Here is a 25,366-nt window from a genome sequence, read left to right as displayed (position 1 = left end):
AGCGACACAGAATCTATTGCACCTGCGGCATAAGTGGCAAAACATCACCCAGAACACTGCTTCATTGCCAGAGTGGCAAAGCTACCAGCTCGCAGAAACAGCACGCGCCCTCTACACATCACCTTTCGTTTACCTTTTTTGGGGATGTCCACTGCTGTTGCACGAGGTGAGTAGTGCGCGCCAGACCCTGCGCGCCACGGGAAGGTTTCATTTATAAAATGCTGAATTACAGTTCCTCGGAGCTGTCAGGTAAGGCGCCCTCCATGTCTCAGCCGCTCCTGTGCTTTTTTTTTCCAAAGTGAAACTCCGCATTTGCATACCTGCCTCGCAGCCTATGGGACGCTGTAATCAGCCACTCTCGCAATTGGCTGTCTGGACGTGCACTTTCAACCGTGACATCACCGAATTCCCATGGTTACTCTGTAGCCCCACCTGCCTGTGCCTGCACGCGGTCCCTACCTGTAAGCCTCGACTGACGCCCCTGCTCACGCTCTTATTGAAACGATATATTCCGAGCTGTTGAAAGTGTAAACAGACGAGGAGGCTCTGTATTTGACGCTTAAACAAACTGCTGTCTATGTAAAACACAATCACTGACGTCCAGAAGGAGAAGGGCAGGCTTTCGGTACCTGCCACTCCCAGATCGACAAATCATTTGGAAGGAAGAACTTTTCTTCACCAAATAGTCACAGAGAAACTGAGATGTCCCTGGCACCTGCGCCGCACTTGTTTTTCTGGCGCGTTTCGGACTTGCATGGTGGATGTGAGCCGTGTGACAAGGCGACAAAGAGCTTCCAAACTGACTGCAATTAGTTTTAAGGTGAAGAACAAGCTCATGCGTATTCAGTTGTTTGGCTTCCAGTGTCACTACCACAAGGGTGCACCAGCGTCATTCCACTGACTGTCCACACGGGGCGCTGCAGACGATACTGGTCCCACAAACTCGACAATTCTATTCTGGATTCTTAAACAATTTTAATAATATTTAGGCCTGCGCTTTTTTATTGTCAACTGCTTCACTCCCCAGTATGAGTATCGTATTTTCCATTAATACAGGCACTCCTTGAGAGGAACAATGTGGCCATTCTGTGTGTGTTAAGACTATACTATAATAGTAAAGCGAGAACAATAGAAATGACAAAAACTAACCCTTCACCTGAATGCTTTTAAACGTTTTTCTACAGCGATCTCCCAAACGCACTGTCAAACGCATTGTATTGGTTATAGAACATGTATTTTTGTATCATGCTTCAACACAAATATTGCAAATATATTAAATATGTGAAAACAATAGTACACGACAAAACGTGTTTGAAAAGAATATTTAGAACAAAGGAAAAGACCTTTCGTGTTGCCTGATATAGACAGTCAGTAACACCCATTTCCTCCGGTCAGCACATCAGGGATCTAAGAACAGGACAGGCTCCGGGTCACAGCTGGGGGCCCGGCGCTCAAGAAGTGCATTCACACCTGAATCACATAACAGCACTTGGACACTGAAATGTACCATCTAAAACACACGAAAAACATGACTTCCACGCTCAAGCACTGAATACTCACAGAGTGATACAAAAGATTGGTTTATTCTGATCAGGGCTACTGCAGTAAGCGAAAACATGGTAGACATATGAACAGCAACCATATCAGAAAAGAAGAGATAGGGAATCAAGACCGACCACTGGATGCACATGCTACATCACCAATGACTCACAACCAGGGCTTTAAGTGGGCCGGCTCCGAAATTAGCAGGTGTTGAGACGGGTCCCTGTTGGGCTCTCCATTCTTGGCCTCACCCTCAGGATGAAAACAATTCTTACCTCTGCAGCAGTGCCACTGCTCAAAGCCTTTAACCTCTTCAATGCCCATGACGAGCTGGTCTCGTCATGGGCCGCGGTGGCGCTGTGCCCATGACGAGACCAGCTCGTCATAAACCCCGCCCGCTAATACAACGGCCGGCACAGGGCGGGGAAAGGGGCGGGCACTGAAGGGGTTAAAGTAACTTCAAAGAGACTCGTTTTTAGGTCTTTCATAGTCTCATCATTTCAGAAATGAAGGGTTTTCAATATTATACACAACAAAGCCATAGTTGTTGATTTTATGCCACTAACAACCATTGACTAAGCCAATAGTCCTGGCTTGTAGGAATAATGTTACTTGCGGTATATATATCTGGATGCAATGACAGAAACAGCAAAACACCAGTCGGGCAGCACACTACGCTAAGCACTGGTTTTTAGCTTAGGTGTTTTTAAGCCACACCCTTAATTACATGGGCCACACCCCTTTGGGAGACACCACCCCCCCCAGTTTATTTTATCCCACTTAAAGCCCTGCTCACAACAGATGACAGGATGATGTGCATCTGGGAACACATGCATGCAACAAATGTAAAACCATGGACCCATCCTCCAATGTTTGTAGAAAGCTGCACGTCGGGGACTATTCCGATGGGAATAACCTCTCAGAGGACCTTGCAGACATGAAGCATTGCAGCATGGCACACACATCCCCGAGAGGCTCAGAAGGACGAAGGTTGCACTGAGCACCTGTAACCATGCAGACCTCCGAAGGAGGACAAGAGCGCAGAGGAGCAGAAGGGCGCCCAAAGGGACTGCACTCTCGGTCTGCACCATCAATGACCGATTATACATTTTCACACACATCAACCCAATGAAAAAACACCTCGTGCCATGGATGCAGGGGTCAGGATGCCATGCAAATGATGCTACACTGCATGGCACTGTAATCCTACAGAGAGCTACTGGAGACATAATTGGTATCTGACAACCATCTGTCTCAAAAGCGGTATGACAGGTCACCTATGCCCTTAAACACCATGGCCCAGATTTACTATGGACTTGCGTCGCTGTTGCGTCACATAAAGCAATGTAATACAATGTCAGCGCTTAAATCAGAATTACTAAGCTATGCGAATGCACCTTGCATGGCTCTTAACTTAGTAAATCTGGAGTAAGGTAAGGCAGCGCAATTTGCTGTCTTGCATTACTCTGCTTTGCGACGGCGTTCCATAGGTGGAGCGTGGGTGTTCCCATGCATTCACCTATGGTTTTTGGCGAATTCCCAGATTTACTACGACAAGTAACTATGGAAATGCATCAAAATTGTACACCATACCAACAGAGGCATAACAAGTAGAAATACCTTTATTTCTCCTCGTCATTTACTCTTTCTATGTGTGCTGCACATAGAATGAGGAAAATATTGCCTTGAGGGTTGTTTTTGTGCAGGGCATTGTCTTTTCCTGAACAAAAACAACCCTGTCTGTACCGCAGGCCCCCATGCGCCATGGAGCAAGGGTGCCTGTGTTGACGCTAGGCAATAAACACTGTGTGAACAGAGAGAGAGAGAGCAGGAATGCGCCATATATTATCTCTCCATTTGATGCAGCACAGCAAATTGTCTTGCTGTGCAGCGTTGAGCCAAATCTTAGTAAACATGGGCCTCTGTGGCACACCACCTCACCTTTCCCAAGGTACCACAGCAGATACAAGTGCAGAGAGACTTCGATGGAACCAGTGATTTCTCCTCACCACTGGAGCAGTCAGTGGCCCAGACACATTGCTAATAAGAACCTCAGAGTAGCCTCCTAGTTCACTTTAACCACAAAGAATACACCAGCCCCAACATCCCGTTGGAATGTTATGTCAACCCTCACTTCATCATATATTCAACATTCTTTAATGCTTTCCTAGCATGATGTGACCATGTTGTACATCGGTTAGAATCTCTGCAGTAAGGCAAAGGCACATCCACCGAACCTCTGTCTTGCACAAATCACAATCCACCTCTGCACAACACTCCCATCATTCCCGACTTACACTTCCAGCCACAAGTCAACATAGATTATACCTGAGACATGATAACACTGTACCATAACCCAGCCACCAGAGAACAAAGTCAATACTTGTCCGGGTTCGCAGCACCATCAAGCAAATATTTAGAGTACTCGAAGACTAATTCATGTGCCTGCTTCAAGGCATATTCATGAGCCAGGTCAAGCCATCGAGGGCAGACGACCTGCTGCAGGTTCATGCTAAACTATTAACCTATGAACTGATAACTTTTATTCTTGGATAACTACGGACCTAAGCCTAGGACACCACCACACTATTGAGACACGGGGTGGGCAGGCCACCACTGGACCATCACCATTTTGAAACAGCAGGCAAGCACAGCAGCAGGGCTGCAATAAGCCAGTGGATGCATGACAGAAACAAGTTCAGAAGGCACTGGCCAAAAATCTGTAAGATCCTATGGAAGTACAAAGAGTAACAGATAAACATCAGGAGTCTGTGATTACTAACAATCAGAATCACAGCTACCAACATAAGACCCACCCATTGTTGCCAGCTCAGATGGTTAAGGATTGAAAAGTGCAGATACAAAGAAGGGCTGGTATGACGTAGCGTTACAAACACAGTTTTAAATGCTGGTAGAATGGGGTGCTGCAACTAATACACCGTGGACACGAGCAGCATAACTAACAGCCACCCCTAAAATGTACACAAAGTCCACAAGGTGCTCACCAACATGGACCCAGAGACAGAGAGAACACTGTCACTTACAAAGTAACCACTACTCTTATTATAGTTATTACTCTCCAGCAAAGTGCCCTCGAACAATATGACCTGCCTATACTATCATCTTCCTCATCAGTCTTGGCAAAAACATTTTGATGGCATCATAAATTTCAACACTTTATTCCAGCACTATTGACGTTGCAATCTCTGAATAGCATGTCTCCACCCATTTTAATCTCATTTGGCTGGGGGTACGACAGCCCTTCCTGAGTTGAAGAGGATGGATGTCAGGTATGGCTTCTGCTATGTGTGATTGGCAGGTGCAAAGCAGAGACAGTTCTTTTATCTAGGGATGATTCTGTTTCAGGGGGCTTGTAGGTCTTGCCTACACCAATTCTACCACTCGATTTGACGAATTCAAAGCTGGGAGAGGGTGTGTATTTCTTCTCATTGTGTAGCATACATTTATTTATAGATTGCAGGGGTATTTGCAGGTGCCCATTTGACAGGAGGTATGGAGTTAAGGTTACACTGTGCCATGCTGTCCTCTTTGCTCTTCAGTTGCTGTGTGTGTCTATATGGGTGCCTGTGGGGGTCCGTGTGAGTGAGTGTGTCTGTGTGTCTATGTGAATGTGTACTATGATACGACTAGCGATTTATGCATGTGCTACCACGTGGGCATTCAGGGCTAGGTAGCATGTGCAATCCTTTCACTTTTCTAGGGCTTCCCCCCTGTCTTTTAACTTTGCATTTTTATTGGGCACCATATATTATAATTTCACTTATCTTAAAGTTTTGTTCATTTCACACATAAGTGACTCAATGAGTATATCATACATATATGTATCTCACAGTTTGTTGTGTGTCTCATACTTCTTTACCCCTTAGTGTGCATTAAAACATTTTATGTGCATTACTTCCACATCCTTTAGCATACTTAAGATGCGCGCAAATCACACAGAACGTTGGTGCTATCCAAAGCTTGAAATCCCTGTGTGCGCCTGCCACTTAGTTTGGGCTTTTAAAGCTCGACTACCCTGTGAGTATTCACACATGGGTGTATGTGACTAACTGGTCACACATGGGTGTACATCACAATTGGCTCTTTCACGTACCCGTGCACATACCACAGCTGAATATTCCTGAATGTATTTTACAATTTGACGCTCAATTCTGCTGAGTGTCTACCAGGGGATTAATGTGGTTGTGCATCCCATACTTGAGCTATTCATGTCTCACACAAAGATCTGCTGTATCTTATACTTGCATTCTGCCTGTCCACACTTGACCTCAACATGCACAATAATTCTCTAGGCTTTCACCAACCACATCCACTTAATAGCCTTCCTAACAATTAACTATGCCACTAAGTGAGTGTTACACTAGGGCATGTTATGTTATGTTATGTTATGTTAATTGAATTTCTTAAGCGCAACGGTTACCTAGGGGGTCCTGGCGCCGATCACTGCCTATTGATTGCTGAGGTGTATGGTCCTATAGGGTGAAAAGCCAAGTTTTCAGTCCTTTCCTGAAAGTAATGAGCTCAGTGGTGTTCCTAAGATGGAATGGAAGTTCATTCCAGGCCCATGCGGCACCTCTGATAAAACTTCTACCACCCTAGTTAACTTTTTTGGCTGGGGGTACGATCACTCCTTTTGCTCCCATGGAGCGGAGGGCCCTTCTGGGAACGTACCATTGAAAACGCTGCTTCAAATAGTCGGGGCCAGCTCCCTGGATGGCCTTAAAAACCGTGCAAAGGGCTTTGAAATGAATCCGGTGTTTGACTGGGAGCCAATGTAACTGTTTTAATTCTTTTTTAACAGAGACAAACTAGGGTGTCCCAGTCAGCAATCTGGCTGCCGCATTTTGCACGAGTTGGAGCCTGTTTAGGTGCTTTCTTTGGATATTTAGGTATAGACTGTTGCAGTAGTCCAACTGCGACATGATAAGTGAAGTAACCACTTTCCTGTGACTACCTGCCGGTAAAAATGACTTTATCTTCCTTATCATTCTGAGAAGATAAAAGCTAGCTGAGACAACCGCATTTACCTGGTTCCCGAAGGCGAGTTTATTGTCAACTATGACATCCTAGATTCTTTGCTTTCTTAGCTGGTTCGGGGAGGGTCCCCAATTCTTCCGGCCACCAGTCTGGCGTCCAGAAGTTGGTATTGTTGCCAAAAATAATTACCTCCGTTTTGCTTGAGTTGAGCTTCAAGCAGTTCGTAGACATCCACAACCTGACTGCTTTCATGCAATCGTAAAATCTTCTTCCTGTCTCAGCCACTTGCCCAGGCCGAAGTGACAGCACTATTTGTGTATCATCTGCATAAAATGTCAGCTGGAACCCACAGATCTTATCAAGGCCGCCAGGGGTGTCCCATAGACATTAAAAAGTGTGGGACTAAGGGACGAGCCCTGTGGTACTCCACACAGAAGGGAGAAAGGTTTTGAGCGGACTTTATCTAAGTCCACAGTTTGAATTCTTTCTGTGAGGAAAGATTTCAGGAGGTTCCAGGCATTACAGCACGAACCCGACTAAGGTTATCTTTAGGGTTTGTAAAGACCTCACTAGCAGAAAGATTGCCACCACTATGCCAGCTTCTATGGCCCATTGTGAGGATTTAGCCTCGTTCTTTGTTGAAAAGGTCGATGCCATCTACAGGTCATTCTCACATCTTTCCATCACTGAGAATATCCGAGCCCCATTGACCTCCAATCGGCTACAGGTTATTCCCAGCCCTACCCAAGAGGAGTTCAAAGCTTTGGCAATTAAAGTTAAATCTGGGTCACCCGATGACCCTATGAGGCCTACTCAGTTTCGGGAATGTGCTGAGTGTTGTTTTCCGGCTATGCATAGCCTTATTAATCTCTCTCTTAGCACTGGCAGTGTTCCCACTGCTTGGAAGCAGGCGACCGTCATACCTATTCTTAAAAAACCCTCCCTTGACCCTGCAAAATTAGAACATTACCGTCCCATCTCCCTCCTCCCCTGGATGGCTAAATTAGCTGAGGCTCAAGTGAATTGCATTCTCTCCTCTCACTTGCAGGAAGCCAACATATTGGATAAATCTCAGAATGGTTTTCGCGCGGGCCACAGTACTGAGACTGCTCTTCTGGTGGTGGTGGAGCATATTAGGAAATTGCTGGACCGGGGTCAGACGGCGGCACTGATCCTATTGGATCTCAGTGCCGCCTTTGACACGGTCTCCCACCACATTCTTTTGCAGCGTCTTGGGGAAGCAGGAGTTGGAGAGATGGCCCTTGAATGGTTTCGCTCCTTTCTTATGGATCGAACCTTCAAGGTATCTCTACCGCCCTATGTCTCTGCCCCTCGTCCCATTCCTCAGGGTGTTCCGCAGGGTTCGGCTCTCAGCCCTACCTTATTCAATATATATGTTCAGCCATTGGCGGAGGTAGCCCGTAGTTTTGGTCTCACCATGGTGTCATACGCCGATGACACGCAGCTGGCGGTGGCACTTAATGGTGACTCCACTATGGATGCCTCGACCTTTCAGTCAGCTCTTAAGGCAGTGGCAGGCTGGTTGGCGGAAAATAGACTCCAACTCAACGCCTCCAAGACCAAGGTCATCATCTTTGGTGAGGATACTGGGCTATGGGGAGACAATTGGTGGCCATTGGAGTTGGGTCCTGTTCCCATTCCTGTAGCTGAAGTCAGAAATCTGGGTGTATGGATTGACGATAAACTTTCTTTCACCCCCCATACCAAACGTGTAGCTGGCACCTGTTTCGGTGCCTTGCAGTGCCTTCGGCCCATTTTTAAATTTTTCGACGCAGACACCAGACAGATCATTGTACAAGCTCTGGTTCTTACCAGACTGGATTATGCCAGCTCTCTGCTTCTGGGTGTTAATCAGGCAGAACTAGCCCGCCTTCAGCGGGTACAAAATGCTGCGGCCAGAATGCTGGTCGGCCTTCCTAGGTTTGCTTCTGTTCGTCATACCATCCAAGACCTCCACTGGTTACCAGTAGGCCAGAGAATTAGGTTTAAAGCACTCTGTGTAACTTTTAAAATTCTCAAGTTAGCTTCCCCTCCCATTCTCACCCAGACTATTCTCCATTATGTTCCTTCTAGATCCCTCCGATCTGCAGGGTCCAATTTAGCTATCGTTCCGCGTTTTAAGAAAGCGCGTATAGGTGGTCGTTCCTTTTCGGTGTTGGCAGCCACCCTTTGGAACTCACTGCCTGCCTCTCTTCGTGCTATTCCGGACCTGCTTCTCTTCAGGAAGTCTTTGAAATCCTTCCTATTCTCTAAAGCCTAGTCTTTTCCGCTCTAGTTATTTCTGTGGTGTTGTGTTTTCCATCTCCAAAGCGCCAGGACGCCTCTTTGCTGCGGCAGCTGTGCGCTATACAAAATCAAATAACATAACATAACATTACCTCGTACCCCGCCTTCTGATAAATGGTTCATCTAAACATCATAATGGACCGTGTCGAAGGCCGCCGAGAGATCCAACATAATCAATGCTGAGTTACCTCCTTGGTCCAGAGCTTCTCTTATTTCCTCTGTGGATTTTATCAAGGCCAGCTCTGTGCTCTGTTCTGAACCCATATTGCGTCGGGTCTAGTATATTGTTTGTTTGGAGGAACGTGCTGAGTTGAGTATTCATTACTTTTTCAATCATTTTAGGGGGGGGGACGAGAGATTGGTCTATAGTTGTTTGGGTCCTTAGGATCAAGATTTTGTTTTTTAAGCAGCGGAAGAATGGATGCTATTTTCCATCTTTTGGAAAACTGGCCAGACTCAAACATGGCATTAAACAGTGGGGTGATTGCTGCACCAATAAGCTCTGGGACCTGTTTGATCACAGACACTGGGCATGCGTCATATGGTGATCCTGATCGGATGGAGATTAATAAAATCCAGCTCCTCCAGTGGTGAGAATCTGTCTAGAGTGGATTGTGACTTGGTTGCACTAAATGCCTGCACAGCTGAAACCCCTGTCTCCACTGTCTGGGAGAGCTTAAATGAAGAAAAGATGGCTTCCACCTTCTGCTGAAAGAAGGTGGCTATGTTCTCATATAGTTCAGGACTGCTCTGATTTTTAGGGGTATCGGGGGTGGTCAGTTTTATTATTGTTCTAAAGAGGAGGATTTTGCCTGAGCGATTTGCTCTGTAAAAAACGTCCTTTTAGTATTAAATAGTAGTTTCTTATAGAGGGTAAGGCTCAGCCAGGACTCTTTGTCAGCGTTACTATAGCCTCTTCACCAAGCACGCTCTAAGCGTTTGCATGCGTGATTTTGCTTCCTCAGTTCTTCCGAAAACCAGGGGGCTGATGGCTGAGAGCGCTTGGGGGTCCATAGTTTTTCTGGGGCTAATTTATTGCAGGCTGTATCTATCCACTCAGTGTAGGCGGTGGTGGTGTCCAATACTCCTGAGGGAAGAGGCTCTTGTTACTTTCTCTTTTTTGGGCTCTACCTTGTGTAGATGGGGGTTGGGAGGTGTCTGTTCGAACTGAATGATGTCGTGGTCTGTCCAGGCAAGTGGTAGCACCTCAGTGCAGGTCAGATTAGGGTTATTAGTAAAACTCCTGTCTAAGGTGTGCCCAGCTGCATGAGTAGGGCCTTCTACCAGTTGCCTTAGTTCCCCACCCTTCATCATCTCTCCCAGGTTAATTGTGTCGGTGAGTGCTTCCAAATGGAAGTTAAAATCCCCAAGAACCGTGAATGAGTCTGAGCAAAGCCCATCCTCTACCAGAGTTCCGAAGGACTCTAGGAAGCCACCTCTAGGGCCCGGAGATCTATAGAGAAGAATCCCCTTGAGAAGATTATGATGAGAAGTAGGAAGACTAAACGAGAGTGCTTCAGAGGCCGAGTTGGATGATGTTTGGAAGGAGGGCTGTAGGGAGTTATAACCTTCAGTCCTCCCCCTCTCCTGGGCGGTCAGTCTTGAGTGAAACACTGGACCCCAGGAGGTGTGGCTTTGGCCAAGTCCGGTCCTGAGGCTTTATCAGACCATAATTCCATGATAAAAGCCAATTTTATATTATATTCTTCAATAAACAATGCACACTCCGTGCTATGTTTAACCAGAGATCTTGCGTTTAGCAGTAGGCACCGCCAGGGAGCTGATTCCGCTCTTTTCTCAGTCACTCCTTTCTTGCGTTCAGGTAGACTGGTGGAGTGATACATAATATGGGGAAGAGTTAGCTGGCAGTTGGGACAGATGACTGCCTGTTCCTTAGAAGTTGCCCTGTGTGTTAAGCAAGGACATATCTAGTTCACACCTTTAGGGTTCCTGGCCAGAGGATAATCCCTTGAGTAAGCCAGTATTTCTGGCTTCATAGAGCCTGGGGAACTGGCCCTGGCATGCCACGTGAGAGTCCACAATTTCTGACATGTCTTCCGGCTGCTGACATGCTACTTTCAGCTGTTTCTATCCTCTTCATCCTCTCCCCACCAACAAACCAGCTTCACATGAGCTCTTATATACCAGTAGCACCTCTCTCTTATAAATTCCACTAAACTACCTATTTCACATCTGCCGCCTTGCCACTCTTCCTTCATTTGCTAGCCACCTCTACACACTTGGACCCCTTCTATCATTTTCCTTTTCTTACATTATTATGGCTTTCTCCTGTTACCACCCTTTTACAACTTAATGTCTCTTTCCCTTTAATCAATCAATTCCTCCTCTCCCACAACACCTCATGCTCTTTAACAACCGCTTTCTAACCTCCCTCCATTGCCCCTACCCTGTCAAAACCACACTGAGGCTCCCCATCACCGTAAGAACTTTTCACTCTGACATATACTTTGTTAACATCACTGAATAACCCATCTCTTCTCCTTAATGCAACTCCATCAAATCCTTACACTTCCACGTAAGACTAACCTCCTCTCCCTTGTCACACAGCTTAACTTTTCTTGCTGTGCAATTTGTCCCAGACCAGCACATTTCTAACGTATGACTTCCCTTCTTTCTTCTAACCCATTCCCCATGTTAACCTCTCCTGCCATCCTTCTATTGAAATGCCCTAAAATGTGCTCACCCTTTCCCACCCCTACCATAACTCCCCTTCCCAAGTCCACTCCACTTCAGCCAAGCTTTCATCAGCAATTTAAACTCTTAACACATGTATTTCAAATGTATTTGACAGCAGAGTCCCGGGCAAGAAAAACAAACCGGATATCAGCAACCATTGAGCATGGCCTGCAAAAGACAGATTCAAATGTAAAGCCAATATAACGCCACCACAAGGAATTTAGAATGCATATGGCGGAAAAGGCTTAGCTTCTAAAGCCAAACACAATTTCAGTGTCAACTCAAAGTCGACCATCCCACCATGTGAATAGCTAAAAATGGCTATCACTCCTCATAAATCTTTTATGAGGCATGCCCAGCAAAATAGTTCTTCCGGACCATCAATGGGTTCAAAATGCAAACGCAACCATGGCGCCTACAGAGCTACTCTGTGACAATCTTGCCAACCATCGTAAAGACAAGCATTTACAATGCAATGGTCTCGGCATTGGTAAAGTTAGAGCTATTGGCATTGCTCATGACATTATTTTTGTTTATGTTTTTGTTTTTAAAACATGTAAAGAAACGGCATTGTCATGAGCAATGCCAATAGCTCTAACTTTACCAATGCCGAGACCATTGCATTGTAAATGCTTGTTATGTCTCGCGAGCGAGAGGCGGTGACGGAGAGCTCCTCATTGGGAGCAGAGCATGGGCCCCCCTCCATGTACTTCGCTTGGGGCCCCCTCACGGTTCGTGACTCCACAGACTGCGCGGGGCCTCCTTGTGCCTGGCTCAGAGATGCGCTGGACGGCGCAGACGAGGCCTGGCCCCTCGCCTTCGTGGCACGCTTCTGTACCTCCTCGGTGCACGCAACACTCGTATGTAATAACATTTCGCAGGTGCAGCAGCGAGGCCCAATGTTTGCCCATAGGATTGTTTAATGTCACGGCGCGCAGCTGGCGCGCCGTGCGCTCTGCGCATCCCCCAGGAATACCTGTGGTCTTTAATTAAGCGCAGTCCCGGGGGCCGAGAGATCTTTCCGCTACCTGGGGCCAGTATCCGGCCGACGTTATTGCATCGGGGTCCGGTGGGAGCGATGCAGCGGCCGGAAGCCCCCGGCAAGACGCTAGTTGTCTTTAAGATGTGTGTAAAAACCGCGGTCTATTGTCCTCTGGCTGTAAAATAAACCCTGAGAGCAGGTGCGCCCGTGGCCACCCCAGGGACAGAGCAGATACCTTACCCAAGTCACCCAAAGGCCAGCTCGGCGCTGAGAGCATAGCGCCGCAGAGTAAGGTGGGCATAGCGCCGAAGCCCCCGACCGTGCAAGGGATTCCAGAGCTGCAGACAAAGATTGGATTCATGGGTGTTTGTGGAGGAGGGGGAGGGGCTCTGAGGGCACCGTCCGGAGAAGGCCCTGGCATCCAGGCCCCAGGAAATGAACTCAATAAAACACGTGCGTTCTTTAGTGGAGAGAAATAAAATTCACATGAGACACAGCGAGGTAAATGAGATGTTACATATATGTTTAAAATATTAGTTTTAAACGAGCGCAACTTTTTAAAATAAAAGACATGCATATTTACAAATCTTACTGTGCACTATTGTTAAAGAAGGGCTGGTGAATACAAGAGCTGTGGGATTTCAATAAGAACAAGGAGATCAGGTGAGGGAGCAACGCCGGGACACCACCGCCTTTCTCCGAGGCAGCGAAAAGCTGCCTCGGAGAAACGCAGCCTCCTTTTCGGATTGGGGGGGCGTGTTTTGCTGTTGTCTCCTCCCTGAGACTTCTCGCAAAAAACACGCCCCCCGATCCGAAAAGGACGGGGCAGGATTAGAGTGACGGGACCTCTTCTCCAATGGCTGGCCAGCATTTACTAGGCCAGCCAATGGAGAACAGGGAAGAAGAGGGGCGGGTTCAAGCCCCTCTTCACCCAAGTCATTATGTCTCGCGAGCGAGACTGCGCAAGCGCAGCCATCGCTAGCCGAGACCTAAAAACGCCAGACATAAGCGGTACCTCCAAAGATCACAAAGTGCTTAATTTGTCAAAGAAAAAATGTGCCAGGGCCCTCTTCAAGAAGCCACTGCAGCTTGCACCCCCGCCAGCTCTACCACTGGCAGTACCAACACAACAACCAACCATCACACTCTTACAAGTGTGACAATTCAGACTATTCCAGGCACTTAAAACTATAAGAATGACTTGAGTGGCAGGTTTTTAATATTTTTTTTTGTAATCAATATTGAATTAATAAACAACTGTTGCTGTGTTAAATTCGAAAAACAGCGCCACCAAGTGTCAGAAAATCATATGTGCCGGTGTTGACAATTAAGTGCCAGTGCCCACCCCCTGAAAACACCGGCACAAATTAAGTACTGAACCTAGCAGCATTATCAATGAACCCCAAAGGTTATTACCATATAGACACAACGCATCAACAACAGAGACAACCACCACACATCAAAGCCAATAACCACTAAAAGCCAGCCGCACACACCAACACCACATACACTACACAACACTGAAAGTCACAGTTACTGCAAAAATCAAAAGAACATCTAGTCGTTCGATCCAATGCGACTGATATATAAATTGTCCTCTCTCTCATCGCCACGCATCCTACATGTACATAGCTGCTAGGTTTAGCAGGTCCTTGAGTGACATGTCAGGCCAGGCCAGGTTTTCCTTGCAATTCTGTGACTTGCAGTCTCATTTAACCACGTATAAACCCAAGACTAAATGGCCAAGATTTTTTTTTAGTGTTATAAAGCGCCTAGCTAGACCCGAAGATATTGGAGCGCTTTACAGTTCTAAGCAAAATAACTGACCTGGCAGAACTAGTCGCGCATGGACCTGGGAAAACTGTACAGGAATTATAATTTTAGGCACAGCTCTGAAATTAGGCCAGTTCAGTCGCGAACAGCTGGTCCAGCCCTCGTTTTATTTGATTCTCCGCATTCACGTTATCGTTGTACTGTTTTCATGCTAAACTACAAGTCCCAGAGTGCTGAGCGGTTTGGTGTGCAAAGCATGCTTCTCGAACTACGAATCATACTCTCTAAATGTTCTAATGCTTATGAGTGTTAAATATGTTTTTTCGGGCAGTACTTTGACCCGGTGTTGCACTTTCTGTTTTTAGATTGGTGGCCGCGGGGCGGGTCACAGGCAAAGCACACGGTAGCACAACTGCACTGCCCGTGAAAGCCAGAACTATCACCAATATTGGGAACAAAACTGGAGAAGATGAGGCATTGCGATAGAGCTATTGAGTGTAGAACTGTGCAACCAGGCTTGAGTCTCGGCGCCGGCTCTACAGCCTGTGATTCTGGGCACATCATTTAATATCCCCGTTACCTTTAAAACAAACACTGGCCTTGTGTAGGCACAGGTATAGAGCGCTAGAATACCGTGGAGTTCGCGCTATATAAAACTGAAAAAAGACAAATAAATGGAGAACTAGTCTAGGAGGAGGGTTTTCTGGCTCCCGTGAGTGTGTACAAGTGCCACCTCGGGGGCGGGAAGGGGTCAGGAGCCAGCTGAGAGGCCCTGGAGGCGGGGGTGCAGGAGGGAGGGGGGGGGGAGTGATGTTTGACAAGCCGTAGCTCCAGCTGAGGTGCGTACACTTCAGGGGGTGGGGGGGCCGGTGGGGAGGGGCCCCACAGACGCCCACCACCAGCACCGCTGCAATCCTTGGTCACTCACACTGCTGCACAGCGGTGGGAAGAGCAGCCCTGCTCAGGGTAATGTGAGCCACAGGGAAACCAATACGGAGGCGAGGGGGAGGGGCTGCGTGTGATCTTCGGCAGCCCACAGCCTGATCTACACTCTCACATCCACTGCAGCCTCCAAGCTCGTATTTACACACACCGAGCAGGCAGGAGCCGAAGTCCGGGGTCACACAGAGAGCAGGCAGCACCGCCGGCTGGGAGCTCTCAGCCAGCAGGCGGCAGCGGATCTAAAAGAGCACAGGCAGGAACTTTCCTCGGTGACCACAAAGAGAGCAGGCAGCAACTTCATCTTGGGGCACACAGAGAAAACAGGCAGAAACTCGAGCCTGGGGTCACGGGGAGAGAAGGCAGGCAGCTGTTCCAGCCTGGGACCACACACGCTGCAACCTGTTGCTCTGGAGCAGGCAGCTGCCGGGATCCACCCATGCAAAGGAGGCAGATCCCGTAGCCTTGGGGACTCGGAAAGCAGGCAGGAATTCCAGACTGGGGTCACAATTAGTTGCACACTGGACAAGGCAGCAAATACCGCCTCTGAGGGCACAGAGAAGAGGCAGCGACTCTACCCGGGGTAACACGTGCGTTCTTTAGTGGAGAGAAATAAAATTCACATGAGACACAGCGAGGTAAATGAGATGTTACATATATGTTTAAAATATTAGTTTTAAACGAGCGCAACTTTTTAAAATAAAAGACATGCATATTTACAAATCTTACTGTGCACTATTGTTAAAGAAGGGCTGGTGAATACAAGAGCTGTGGGATTTCAATAAGAACAAGGAGATCAGGTGAGGGAGCAACGCCGGGACACCACCGCCTTTCTCCGAGGCAGCGAAAAACTGCCTCGGAGAAACGCAGCCTCCTTTTCGGATTGGGGGGCGTGTTTTGCTGTTGTCTCCTCCCTGAGACTTCTCGCAAAAAACACGCCCCCCGATCCGAAAAGGACGGGGCAGGATTAGAGTGACGGGACCTCTTCTCCAATGGCTGGCCAGCATTTACTAGGCCAGCCAATGGAGAACAGGGAAGAAGAGGGGCGGGTTCAAGCCCCTCTTCACCCAAGTCATTATGTCTCGCGAGCGAGACTGCGCAAGCGCAGCCATCGCTAGCCGAGACCTAAAAAGGAACAGCAGTGGGAAGTCCTAGGGCCTCCAGGAAACATCACATGATCACCTACTTTGCAGCTTTAATTAACGTATATGCTGTTAGACAGTAGGCCAGATGATTTTGGACTTTGAGAGGTACTTACCTCTGTGCTTGCCCCATTGCTTGCGAGTGTATGGCTATATGCTAAACACTTGTTCCCCTTAGAGGTTTTCTACTGAAATCCTCGCAATGCTGACACCTTCCTGCATTCTTAAATTCCCTGCTGCCAAACCTTAATGACCCTTTCTATAGTTAGATTCTAATTTAGGTTAAACTATTTTTGAATTATTCATGTTTATGGAGGAGGAACCAAACTTCTCAGAGGAGCATCAAATGCTATTCTTTTGTACTTGGATTATTTTGACTGCCATCTTTATTGGACTTTTGCTTTCAAGCCCGAATTCATATCGGCACTTTAATATACTTGTTGTAATTCTTCATGTACATAATACATTTCTGTTTTGCTTACTTTGTGGTTTGATACTGAATGTTTAATTAATAATAAATAATAAAGGATTACTGAATCCTGGTCCTTATTGTGTGACCAAATGGGTTACATTGTTAGAATTGTTTTTTGTTAAAAGCTAACGCCCTTCACCTCTCAGTAAGCCGCAAAGGTCTATTGTAACCCTTGCCAACGCACCATCATATAGTGGGTAATAACTTCCTAGGCAATCACATAAGGATGAATATCACAATGAATGTATTTTTCAAAAAGCAGAACCCAAAGCCGATCATTTTTATTCTTTTCCACAATTTAAATCTAATGATGTTTTTGAGGAAATCTTTCAGGCACAGAAGAGAATATTGAGGCGCGCCTTTTCCGTACGATGGTCTTTCATCATTAGATTTAAATCGTGGAAAAGAATAAACATTGATCTCCCATCAATTCAAGAAAAGATTAATATGAATTTATGTCACATCCATTTATATTATAGTTAGACAATATTGGGTTTCTTTCGCCGCCTCATCGGTTCCCTCTATAAATATAAAAACGTACACGCCAAGGATGATCGGCAAATAATTACGCTATCATAAGTGATTATACACATTCTTTTAATAGAATTCTTCATAAACACAAGTACTTACTCCTCAGTTATCAGAAAAATTGTGTGGCTTTCCTGACAAAGGCGCCAGTGCGCCGAAACGCGCGTCGAAGATAATCCACTGCCGCATTGTATTTTAATGAATTGTTGATTTATTTTGCTTTATTGTATAAGTATTTCATTTTTTGTGGTTATTATACACAAATTATATGGTGTATGAATTTAACAATTTAGGAAATAACAAGAGAAAATTAGATTTATGTATTTGTTGTATTGGAAAAATGTGTTCCTTCTTTTAATCTGTGATTGTAAATGGTCTAATGTTTTTTTATATAACAAATCATTTTTTCTTTATAATAAAGAAAAAAGTTTATTTATAATCATTAAGTGGTACACTGTGCTTTATTAGATAATTTTGGGTTCTGCTTTTTGAAAAATACATTCATTGTGATATTTATCCTTATGTGATTGCCTAGGAAGTTATTACCCACTATACTTGTTGCCCTGTCCTAGGAATTGACGTATATACCTTACAGGGGGTCCTTGATATTTTCAAACAACGCACCATCATAATCATCAAGGAGACTGTCTGCCTCTGACTATCCAGGTTTCATGTTCGAATTAGATCAATAGACAATAATCATTCATCATAATCAATCATAATGTGACAAGATTAAAAAAAAGTGCCATTTGCAAGATGGTCCCTTGTTGGTAATGAGTAATACACTGTCTACAGGGAAGAGAATTGCGAAAGACATCCTATAGTGATTGGCCCAAGCTAATGGGATGGGCGCTCTTCCTAGAACTAAGTTATTAGAAACAAAGATGCTCTCTAATAGGGGTCTGGAGGCATGGGTGGGCTTGTCATTTAATACATGTAAATTGAAGTCGGCTTAGAAGATTTCCCTCCACAGATCTCATAGTGCCATCTGCAAGATGTGGTGTTTAGGCATACATGTATGTAGAAACAGATACACTGTCTGAACTCCCATGATCTTTTTCATCATATACTTTTTCTTTTGAGCAAGTACCAAACTTTCAACTAAGATTTTACCTTTTCAGAATCGGGACATCACACTGCTGTCTCTGCAAGATGGTGCCTGTGCTACAGATGAACACAGCAGTTCAGTCCCTGTTGCTGAGGACCATGTTTTTGGGGATGCACGTATCCATTTAGACGCGTGCTCACCTTGGCTGCACGCTAGTAATCCAGCTGTCTGCTCGGTGCAATCCCTATCGGTGGTATTTGCTGCGGAAGATGCTCTAATTTATCACACCACTTTGCACATGTTTTGATAAGTGCACCATACCAATGGGGTTTCTACTCCATTAGCTGTGAACATCTATTTCCACATACAGTCTTTACTCCTCACAGAATACTTGGACCCATGGATGAGTGTATCAAATGCACTTGCATATGAGGCCTCGTTTTCAACAGTCGGTGAGTTAAAGAATGTCTGTTCTTGGGAACTGATGTTTTGTCTCCACATGACAAATTCGCTAAGGATTTTTGTGAGTACCTTTTAGGACTACTTGCCATTGCTAACAAAACACCCTTGCCCTAGATAATTTAGACATTGCTCACGAGAAGCGTCTTCCCCCAGTTACTGTGAATACTACTTTTTTATTTGGGCATACATCTCTATTCTGGCACTCATGGCCTTCTTTGTTTATTTCTTAGACTTAGGCTAAAGACAAGCAGCTTTTTTGTCCTGATGAGACCTGTATATTTGTTTCATTGGTTTGAAACATCAGCAAACTTCCCCAACTTAGATTATCTTTGAGACTCTAGTGATACTTTCTAGTTAGGACTGAACTTACTTCACACTCATTTTGTTTTTTTGCTATTTCACAATGCATTGCACCATCTTCACTATGTTCTGAATGTCCACAACCATAAGTCAAATTAATATATAAAAAAATATATATTGAGTGATTCGGTCTTCTCTCTGTGCATAAAAAATCAATCATGTTATTTGGGGTTTTAAATCTGGGCCTCGATCTTTAAAACCAATCATTCTACAATATTATCTGTAAGTGATACACAAGGACCCATGGTCTTTCGCAATGGCTTCGATGCAAGTTATGATTTATGCAGAGTCTACTAAGGATTCCTCACATGTCGTTATATACTGGGTACAAATTTGACCTAATGAACATGTGACATTATGCTGCTTCTACATTTTAATTACTTGAGTGCCATTTAGATTTTACACTGGCCATTTCCTTTCTATAGAGGCATTTACAGCGCCACATAACATGCCGGTAACCTGTCTGAAACAGACCAGAATTCAAACATTTGTATTCTGATTACAGAGAGAACTTCATCTTGCAAGCATTTTCTGATCCGTTGCTATGCAATCGCAATTATGATTAATTAGGTGTGTAAAGCATCGCGAGTAATGACTGAACTGAACTGAATTCAAGATACTGCAACTGAAAATGTAACATGACCAAAAAAAGAAGACAGAATCAATGTGGTCAGTTTTCAAACATTTATTAAAAATGCCTCCTATTATCAATACATAACCTATTCAATAAATGCCAATATTCCGTTAAGAAAAACTAAAATTAATTGGCTGCTGTGCAGCAGTTACATTACTGATAATTCAGTTACTTTCAGACCTTGTTCTCACTCCTTACCAACCTGATGGGAGTTTTGTTGAACATCAGACCCAGTAGGATGCCGCTTTCAAAAGGCATGTTGTTTTCTATCCGAAACAGGACCTTGTGCTCATGAAGAACCACCCAGAGGGTGGGCCAGAGAGGCTATTTGGCCTGTCTCTCAAGATCAAAGGGGCCTCAGAATTCAACAGTGTTTTGACATTTGATAAACCTAGACCTATGACTAAGAGCTTGGTAAAGGGTGGCCTATGGCATGGGGCCCTTGTCTCTCTGAACCTCTAAGAAACTATGTGCTCACACATCTATCTACCCATGAGGCTCCTGGGCATCTCAAGGACTGTAAGGATAAAGCAGACATAAACAAATATAATGGGAATAACTGTTGAGGAAGAGGAAAGAGAGAGATTAACTAAGAGTGTCTGGATCAATGTCTAAACTAAGAGAAGCATCACATCTGGAATCCAGAGATCAAACAAGCAAAGTACAAGACGTGTAGCCCACACACCCCCTTCACACGTTTATTTGGGAAGCCACAGCACACACGCCTTAGGGCAACCACAGATGATTCCTTAGAGCAAAAGGAATTGACTGGAAACCTCTTGATTTGGTAACACTGAGAAATTTACAGCAAATGGCAGGAGCTCTGAAAAGGGTCTAGTCTTCAACAGGAGAACAAGTATGTGCTTCCGTTTAAAATGGGAAGGAGTATTTCTGGATGAAGATGAAAATCTGCTAGCAACGTGAGTATAAATGAAGGATTTGTATAAGGTACAATTTGATCCTGTGTAATAAATAGGCAAGGGCTGATGCTCATTGATCCTTCGGTGACAAGTACATTAACAAGAAAGGCGCAGCGCCGTAGGTGCCAGCAAGGAGGTGTTTTACTCACCACATCAGCGCACGGAGGACTACAGGCACCAGGAGGCAGAGGGGCAGCGTCAACACCAGCGGCCCCTCCCCCTGCACCGGACCTTTAAATCTACCTCGCGCCTCCCACTTTGCGGGACGCGCAGCGCCGTAGGTGCCAGCAAGGGGTTGTTTCTACTCACCACATCAGCGCACGGAGGACTACAGGCACCAGGAGGCAGAGGGGCAGCGTCAACACCAGCGGCCCCTCCCCCCTGCACCGGACCTTTAAATCTACCTCGCGCCTCCCACTTCGCGGGACGCGCAGCGCCGTAGGTGCCAGCAAGGGGTTGTTTTACTCACCACATCAGCGCACGGAGGACTACAGGCACCAGGAGGCAGAGGGGCAGCATCAACACCAGCGGCCCCTCCCCCCTGCACCGGACCTTTAAATCTACCTCGCACCTCACGCCCCGCTGGACGCGCGCGGGCAGCGCCGGGCGAAGCCCGGGCAAAGGGCGGGCCGTCTGTGGGCGTCAGGGGAAAGAAGAGGCCAGGCCGGGCCACTTCTCTTTCCAGTCGAGTTCAAGGACCAAGAATGGGTAAGCGGAAACTTCATACTACACAGGACCAGAGGGGGGCCAAAGCTAAAGTCCCTAGAAAGTCGGCCACTATCATATCATATTTAACTTCAGCAGTGGGGGTTTTAAGTTCAGAAATCGCGCTGGCTGAGAGAGAACTTGGACTTGATTACATCGTAGCACAGCAAACTGCCTCATTGCAGCCCACAGGGAAACATCCTGTCCCACTCGAGCCTGTTGTTATTGTTGGTCCTCCAGCCCAGGTACCGGACCAACACAGTCCTGCGGGTGAAGAGATGGTCCCGGCTCTACCAACGATTATTCCTCAACTTACCCCTCATCAGGTCCCTGCAAAAAAAAGATTATCTAAATCTCAATCTAAGGGCACAAAGAAAACGAGTAAAAAGCCAAACAAGCGGGACCCTATATCTATAAGTACCTTACCGGACACTAGCCCAGTGACAATTGACTCTTTCTACTCTTCGGTCTGGGATATGGTGGAGAACATTTTTTCTAGCCGGCTTGAGGAGACCCTTACCAGTATGGCTAAAGATATTGTTGACACTCTAAACCTGTGTGTTGCTAGTTTACTAGAGAAATGTGCCCAGATTGATTCCACCCTCTCAGCTATAAACAAGGCCCGCAATCCCCCTCTAAATAGTACCTCTTCTAGACCGGTTTATTCCTCAGCAGATGGTGCAAATAGTAGGTCATTGGGGGGGTCCATCTAGGATTTTGAGCGTTGCTGTATCGCCCAAGCCAAGCCCCAAAACAACAACAGTAGAAGTAATGGACTCGGAGGCGTATCCGACTAGGCAGACTAGTTCTTCAGTCCCTTTTAGGCCTCAGGTTAAACCTGTTAGCAGGCATATTCCATCTAACACTTTAACTCAACCTTGCATTAATCTCCCCCCAGAGGCCGACCCGTTAGTGGTTATTCTGGTTAGTGTCCCGCCATTAGTGCACGTTAAGATTGAATCAACCGAAGCACTATTGTCGGTCACCAGGAAATGGTGTGATCAGAATTGTTCGGGCGATGCTAACATTTCACGCTATATCCTAACAGCTAGGCGAGTTGGATGGATAGGAGGCACCAAGAAAAAAGTCATTGGGGACTGTGTGGTGGTTAATTTTAATAACTCCTATGTAGCAACACGTATGTTATGGGATGCTTCAGATATGGCTGGGGAGGTTGGTAACATTAGGGCCGTCCCTCTAAGTTTTTTTTATCCATCGCCCCATAGATTTTCTAAAGCAGGTGGGAGTTACCGACCTGCAATACGTTTGGAGACCCCACCGGCATTTGTCCCCTGTGCTGCACTTAGCGAAGAGGCTGCGCCCTGGAGTTTCCCTAAAGTTTTTTCCAAGGTAACCCCAGAAATAACAGGATAGATAGGCCTTTAGATGTTACTGTTACATCCAACAGGTTTTTACCCTTATCCCAGTTGGATGTGAATGATTGACTAGGTCACTCTGTCCCCAAACCTTGTAGTATTGGAAATGAACTAGTTAACTTAGGGGACCCTGGAGTCTTTATAAGGCTCATGAGTTGGAATGTTGCTGGGTTACGCTCGAAACAAGATGATGCAAATTGGTTAAAGCTTGTTACAGGTTTTGATATTATAGCACTACAGGAGACCTGGGCTAGGGAAAATAACCTGTGGATTGATGGTTTTAAATTTTATTTTCTGCCTGCTTTGCCATCGGCAGCAGGCAGAGCAAAGGGAGGGCTGTTGTTTCTTTTTTCTATTAAACTCAGGGCCAAGATTTCGCAGTTAGATACAGCCTCCCATAACTGTCAAATTGTGGAATTCATTACTGAGTCTCAATCTAAAATATTGTTTATAAATTTGTATAATGCGGGGGATTGTGTACCGGAGAATGAGCACCTTAGTTTTCTATCAAAATTTTTAGATTTGTATAATGCACGTCAAACCACTTTTGTACAAATTATTTTTATGGGTGATTTTAATATTCATCTTTGTGATTTTAATTGTAAGATTGTTGATCCTCATGGCCCTCCCCACTCTGTCCCACCACACTTTGAACATTCTTCCAAGGGTGAGGCCCTTGAAGAGCTCCTTCAACTGGCGGATCTTTTTGAGCCATGTTTTTTAACTAAGAGCGAACGGATAGCAACATTTGAAGCAAGGGACAGTGAATCAATTATCGATTACATTTTCCTATCCACTGCACTCTTAAGGTTGATTCATAGGTACTATGTTTTTCGTTCACCATTTAGTGATCACAATCCTGTGATCTTAGTATTAGATAAGAGTTTCTGTCCTAAGGAGGTCCCATTGGCCCCAGTTCCCTCTATTTCTGTGGCCTCCTGTGACCAAGGAAGGAATTTAAAGTGGGCCAAAGTAGTTCCGGAGGATTTTATGGAGAACCTATATGCGAAATCAAGAGACTAGTTTAGGAAGTGTATGGACCCTTCTACCGCGGGCGGAGAGCTAATTTCCGCCTTTGGTTCTATCTGTAAGCAGGTTTCTTCAGACCTAACCATCACTAGCAAACCGCGTCCCCTACAGGGGAAAAAGTGGTTTGATACTAGCTGTTCTTGGGCTCATCAAAATGTATTAACTGCCTTAAAAAAGATACCCCGGGATAAGGCCATAATAGCCACCCTTAGGAAAGATTATAAATCTATTATCCAGGGTCGAAAAACGAATTAAAGCAGGAGGCCTGGGATGCCCTAACCTCAGTTGAGGTCCTCAAGGATAGCGCAAAGTTCTGGAGTATAGTCAACAGCCCACTCTTAACAGGGAAGGAAAACGCCCCACTTAACATTAACATCCCAGAGGGGGAGTGGTTGACCCACTTTGAAGGTATTTATGCAAGTAATTTGATTCTTGACATTTTTAAGGTCCCTGAATCTTACTCCCCCTAAACCATTTAACATTTAACAAGAATGACGTAGGGGAGGCCATTAAAGACTCTGCCCCTAATAAGGCCCCAGGGCCTGATGGTGTTCCGTTGGATCTCTATAAAGGGGACATTGAGCTCTGGAGTAACATCTTAACCAATGTTTTTAATGCTAGCGTTGTGAATGGGTTCCCGGAGTCTTGGTCTAAATCAATTATTATACCGATTTTTAAAAAGGGAGAGAGGGGTGACCCAAGATGTTACCGGCCCATCTCATTAATTGACTCTGCGGTCAACATTTTGGGCAAAGTGATCCTGAACAAAATCTCAGACTGGGTGACAGAGAGAGGGATTTTATCGGAGGTGCAATTCGGTTTTAGATCAGGTAGGGGTACTATGGACCAGTGCCTCAACCTGTACTTGTTAATTAACAAGTATACGAAAGCCACCAAAGGATCCATATATCTTGCTTTTATGGATCTATCCACGGCCTTCGATCTGGTGAACAGATCGAAGCTATGGATGATCCTGTTGGATCTGGGGGTTGATCCTTGTCTGGTTCATTTCTTAGCGAAATTGCACAAAGATTTGCACGCTGCAGTTAGGGTCTCCCACGAGGGTAAATGCACACGCCACTTTAAATCGGTCAGAGGGGTCCGACAAGGATGCATCCTGGCCCCCTTACTTTTTACCTTATATATTAACAGGTTAGACTTAACCTTAGGTAAGGCCAGCTTGGACACTCCGCGTATAGGGAACAGTACCCTCCCTGCTCTCCTATACGCAGACGATGCTGTCCTATTGGCTCGTACCCCTCTGGGATTACAAAGACTACTGAACTCCTTTGGGGAGTTCATGAGCTCATTGGACCTAGTGGTGAATAGCTCCAAATCACATGTTATGTCCCTGGGCATACGGAAAAATAAAGTGAAACACTTTTATTGTAAAGGAGTGGAGGTCACGAGAGTAAAAGTATTCACCTACCTGGGGGTTTTATTTGATGACAG

General features: G+C 45.7%; 1 protein-coding gene across 11 annotated transcripts in view; it reads right to left on the bottom strand.

Annotated features, from left to right (window-relative positions):
• The window catches only part of KIAA1217 (KIAA1217 ortholog), a 1,240,780-nt gene that overhangs the window by 737,409 nt on the left and 478,005 nt on the right, over positions 1 to 25,366 (bottom strand). For 2 of the 11 annotated variants that reach the window (XM_085631681.1, XM_085631682.1), the window contains exon 1: positions 134 to 305. The exons of the other annotated variants lie outside the window; for them this stretch is intronic. In XM_085631681.1, the coding sequence (XP_085487807.1) occupies positions 134 to 211 (78 nt within the window). In that variant the 5' untranslated portion in view covers positions 212 to 305. Of the gene's footprint in view, positions 1 to 133; positions 306 to 25,366 lie in introns of those variants that run through there. 11 annotated transcript variants of the gene reach the window in all.

The sequence above is a fragment of the Triturus cristatus genome, chromosome 10 (assembly GCF_964204655.1).
Source record: "Triturus cristatus chromosome 10, aTriCri1.1, whole genome shotgun sequence".
NCBI classification, from domain to species: Eukaryota; Metazoa; Chordata; class Amphibia; order Caudata; family Salamandridae; genus Triturus; species Triturus cristatus.
The sequence above is the reverse complement of the archived record's forward strand: the minus strand, read 5'-3'. Positions and strand labels throughout refer to the sequence as shown.